Source organism: Mercenaria mercenaria, chromosome 18 (genome assembly GCF_021730395.1).
Source record: "Mercenaria mercenaria strain notata chromosome 18, MADL_Memer_1, whole genome shotgun sequence".
In the NCBI taxonomy this organism is placed as follows: domain Eukaryota; kingdom Metazoa; phylum Mollusca; class Bivalvia; order Venerida; family Veneridae; genus Mercenaria; species Mercenaria mercenaria.
Genome location: NC_069378.1, coordinates 17137013 through 17142454, shown reverse-complemented (window position 1 = coordinate 17142454; position 5442 = coordinate 17137013). Strand labels below are relative to the sequence as shown.

The 5442-nt window shown below is 35.2% G+C and overlaps 1 protein-coding gene across 1 annotated transcript; it reads left to right on the top strand.

Annotated features, from left to right (window-relative positions):
• Nucleotides 1-1741: 1741 nt before the first annotated feature.
• On the top strand, nt 1742-5013 carry LOC123537985 (toll-like receptor 3). The gene has a single exon (XM_045321943.2). The coding sequence runs from the start codon at nt 1926-1928 to the stop codon at nt 4338-4340; it is 2415 nt and encodes an 804-aa protein (XP_045177878.2). The 5' UTR covers nt 1742-1925; the 3' UTR covers nt 4341-5013.
• Nucleotides 5014-5442: the final 429 nt, after the last annotated feature.

Genomic DNA, 5442 nt, shown 5'->3' with positions numbered 1-5442 from the left:
TTACATGAAACAGTAAATTTTGTTAAGTTTGTATGTAAGCTGGTATCTCAATACCCTTAGACAGGAATGGATGTAAACGACACCTACCTGTCCACTATGATGAGCTCACATGCATTGTACAGTTTCCATGACTCTGTTGTTTTGCTTTGTTCTACAAAAGCATGAACCCTTTTCGACTTTTGTTTGTATTCAATTTACTTTACTTAGGGCATGACAGTGTTGTTCTGAATTTAATTGTTTTACATCTTCTTTAATAAAATATAAACCATACTAAAATTGTTTTTGTTGTAATTAAATCGAGTACACCCCTTTTAAGATTCAGTGTAACAATTTCACCCAAATAAGCTTTATTAAAACTTCGTACATCTTTTCCATCCTATAACCCTATACTTGACATAATAAATTACCGTTATCCTTTTCTACCCCGACCTGAATTGTACCAACCTTTAATCTATGTCTTTGTATTGCAATAATTGAGAGGAAGTGTAAATTAGAATAATAATAAATATTATCTAAGACGATTGTTTCAGGTTAGTACTTTTACTTCATTAGTTACAGAGCTTACTTATAAGTGTATTAGTTTTTATGACTTGGATGTAAACTGTTCTAAAATTAGTATTTCTTGTAATATTGTTAGGACATAAAGTGTACATGTATATTTCGATTTTCAATATGTTGTAAAAGTGTAAATGTTTGATTGCACTTGCCTTCTTATTGTAAAAGCATACGCATAGATTTTGCATAAAAATAATAATAAATATTATCTAAGTTAATTATTGCTTTGTTTCAGTGATTGTTCTGGGAACAAATCTTAGTGATCCCAGGTGGGTAGCATCCCAAGAACGAACCCACATCTACCAGAAAAATATAAATTTTTGACAGAAGGGTCGAGCTAGCCCTCTGGCACGACAAGGAAAGCCCTTCGTCAGCATGGCTGTTGGATAGTCTTGCGCCGATGAACTCCGATAGTTCTTGTAAAGTCATTTAAAAAATAATCGAATAACGAACAAAGCAGAGCAAACCAGTTGTAAATGATTTAAACCTTATATACTTGAACAAAAGAAGAAAGCTTCTGAAGGGTTTACAGAGCGTTCGACACTATAGTAATGACAATGTGTTTCGATGACAATCTAAAGTCAGTATGAGCATACAGGCTATCGATTTACAACGAATTCTTACTATATTCCTCTTATCTATCCGACACATACAACCAAACAATGTCTTAAAAGTTTCTAAAATTGTATTTTGTAACAGGTATATATCATTTCCGTAGCTGTAACGTATTATTTTAAAACGTATTAGAATCTGATTACACTTTCACGCTTCCGTAGAATCAACATTTATTATACGAAATTCATTTTGAAAATATTTCTGAAACGTCTAGGTCTGCAGCTATAAAATACGGAAATATCTGACATCCAAGTCATGTAATGACACTTTTAGACAACATTAAAAAGGACACTTTAAACGATATATATACCATCCAGATACCCTTGCTCCGTTACAGACTCCTGTGGGATTTGTGTTTTTTCTGATTGCAAATATGTTTTCGTAGATGAAAAGCTGACATGCCGTGCTAAAGCCCCGACATTTTCAAGTCTTAAGGAAGTGCTGAAAATTGACACTCCATTAGCAAAAGAAAGAAAAGAAGTCCACGCGCATACATATAGACGGGGTGACCCCTGCGCGTGAACCCTGACTATAGACCAACGCAAATGCGACTTTCGTTTTCATCTTCTTTACTTCCTGGAAAAGCTGAAGGACGTCTAAAGTCATTTTATGTGTTGTCAAAACCTGTATGAAAATGTGTCTGTCTCCTAAGGATATATTTCAAGCTATACCGTTTTAAACTGTGATTTAGTTTAGTTTTCAGTTTTAGAAAGAATAATATAAATTGTATCAGTTAATATTGAAATAACATCAAAATGAATTCGGGAAAAGCATTTATGTATATTACAGTCGTTTCTACCGCAGTTGGGATTTTATCGGCCTGTGATGAAATGGTAGATAGGAAACAATACTTTGGGTATAAACCGAACTGTGGAGAACATCAATGCTTCTGTGTGGATGGAACAGCACATTGTATCGGGGATATGATTATGAAAATCATTCCAAGACTGGTTCGAAATATTTCCGTACTTCATGCAGAATGTTATGACTTTTCACAACTGAACAATGAATCGTTTAAAAACATTCAAGAATTAAATCTGGAAATGTTACACCTTCGTAGGAACGACATTCAAACACTTTCAGAAGAAACATTTGAAGGTTTACAACATTTATCAGTCGTTGACATAAGTGAAAACGAAAAGCTGAACAATGAAACACTTTTCAAAGCCCTCAGACATTTAAACAGATCTAATATTGTAACGCTTTCTCTCCGAGAAAATAAAATAGAATTCATTAATTTCACACTTTTAGAGGAATTTCCAAACCTGCAGAATTTAGTGCTTGAAGGTAACTGGATCAATTCAATAAGCAGCCCCAATGTGATGAAACATCTGAGTGTTTTGAAAATGACATGGAACCAACTGCGGAAAAAGAACAGTTTACAATTCTGCCTGCAAGGTAGGTCCAGATTTCCAAAATTAAAAAGGCTGTATTTGGGCCGTAACGTCCTTGGCCGAAATGGAAAAACGCTGCAATGGGAATGGACTTGTTTGGACACATTAGAATATTTGGATCTCAGTAACAACACTCTAATTGAAGTTAACGTAACATTCTTCAAAAACTTAACGTCACTTAGATATTTAAACCTTGCTGCAAACTGGATTGGAAAAGTTTATGGACTTGTATATCCACCGAGGTTGGAAGAAATAGATTTCTCTGACAACCATTTAACTCGTCACCCACCGAACTTGTGTCAACATGTTCGGAAACATGCCACATTCCCTACTATAAAACGCCTAAACTTTGGTAGGAATTACTTGCAAACACTTGGCACGCGATGGAATTGTTTACCAGGAATAGAAACACTGGATTTCAGTAGAAATGACGTCAGTTCAATCCGGAAGCATACATTTTCAAATTTTAAAAACTTGAAAAATCTTTACTTAAGTAACATGATTTCTCGGTCCAAAACCTTTGATTTAGAAGCTTTCAGAAGTGCGAGCCTGCAGAACTTGGATTTGCGATTCAATTGGATTGACTTTCACGAACCTCAGAATCAACGTATGTTTGGCTTTAATCCCAATCTTACTCGACTTGATGTATCGTACAACAATTTTTCTGCTGTATCAATTGAATCAATCAAATACATCCTGTCACCTTTAACAAAGTTAGAGGAACTAGTTATGCAGGGTATCAGACTTAAAACATTCCCAGTGGAAGTTCTGGTAAGTTTTACACAGCTGAAAGTGTTGAATATTGACAACAATTTAATACACACTATAGAAATTCCAGCAGCGTTCACGGAAGAGTTAAAAAATATTCAAATACAAAATATTTCAGTTGCACGAGGTCTGATCAACACCGTCACGGAAAATGCATACCCTCTCAGCCTCATTAACAGTCTAAAATATTTAAATATTCAAGACAATCAGTTTGATTGTGGTTGCAACATGGAATGGTTTAGGGACAATATTAACGTTTCTGGGTACTTTGGTAGTGCGCAACTCCTAAACTGGCCTGAGAATTACGTTTGTAGTACGCCGACATCTTTAGAAGGACATCTTTTCGTGGACTTTAGGCCGGAGATAGACTGTAGACCTATTAATCCTTTTTTTGTTGCATTAATTGCTATCGGGACTTCTCTTGTTGTTTTCCTTGCCACAGCCTCGCTTATTTACTGGAATAGGTGGTATTTGAAATACTTGTGGTATAAGTGGAACAAACGTAAACGATCTGCTCATTATAGAGACCCAGAACTACAACCAATATTAGACCAGACACAGTTTGATGGATATGTTGTTTCAAATTGCAATGACAATGACTTCATACATCATCCCTTTCGAAAGATGATGGAAGAGAAACTGGGTTACAAGCTTCATATCTGGGAACGTGACGCGAAAAGTGGTGCATTAGTTGATGTAATGTTGGATGCAATGTACGCGTCAAAACAGATTGTTGTTGTCGTTTCAAATAACCTTATATCGGATGGATGGTGTAAGTTTCAGCTCGATGTAGCGATTGACATGAGTATCGAATTTGGTCGAAACTGTCTGCTATTAGTTGTGCTGGAGGATGTTGATTTTCGTCCCATAAGTAAGGCATGGTGTGTCTTGTTAACAAAGAAACCCACGGCCTATTGGTCGGATGATAAAGACAGTATAAGATACAAACTCTGTGAAGAAAATGTTAAAACGCATTTAGGACTACCTTTGTCACAAATAAATGCATAGGGTAAATAATTCTCTACATATAAACACTTCGCAAATATATTGAGACAATTTGGCATTATTTTATGAAGTAATGCAATTATATGTACAATGTATAGTTATGCTTTCTATTTAATTGTTCAAATTGATTTATTTCTTCAGTCCAATTGTCTATGCTTTTAAAGTAACAAATTTCTGCAACGCAAAATCGTCAACTCGCGTTGGCTTGTGGCTACACAGCACACATTCCATGAGCAGTTCCGGGGGGAAAAAGGACAAGAATTTGAAACCAAGCTTAGTAGCATATTGAGTCGCACGTACGTTTCATTAATATTGCATACAGATAGCTTAGTTTTACTGCAAATATATATCTTTGATGTTAATTAATAACAACTGTTTTGAAGTGCTATGTAACGCAGACAGCATATTCATTTCTGTATAAAAGTATCCTGCAAATGTTGGGAGAAAAATCGATAAGTGAAATCCCTACATCAAAGTTAGATATAGTTTTCTTCAAATGTTGTGTTATGTTTCGTTTGGCAATGTACCAAATAGTAAAGTCGATTTAATTGTTTTAGTTGATGTACTACAATTCATAAGTAAATGGTTTATTACAGTAATTACTTGAATCGTTATACACTTGTTCCTTACAGTTTTCCTACACTGTAATATCTTGCTTGATTTTTCCGGCACCGGTTCCCCGTCTGGTATGCAAGAATGTAATATAACCATCAGCAATAATAACTAGATATGAAAGTCCTGACAATAGGCGGCGCATTTGCATTTGATGTTGATGATATGGAAGCAGTTAGCTGTAGGAGAAGTGGAGTTAGCAGTAGCTATCAAGGCCTGTTATTGCTTTGTTAAAATGAACATAACACACAAAGATTGAATATTAAGGACCTGACAATATGCTCATATTCTTCTTCATGTTGTTGACGCATACCAAGTTTCATTTTAGTTGATCGGAAACTATAGGCGGAGTTAAGTACAATGTAGAGGAAGTACAGTACTTAAGAAATTGTGACGGATGAACGGATGAACCGTTCAAACTTCGACACAAGAGGCAAAAAGGAAATATGTTTTAGTTACAGTTTTTTTTTTTTTGTTAATCGAATTAAATTGT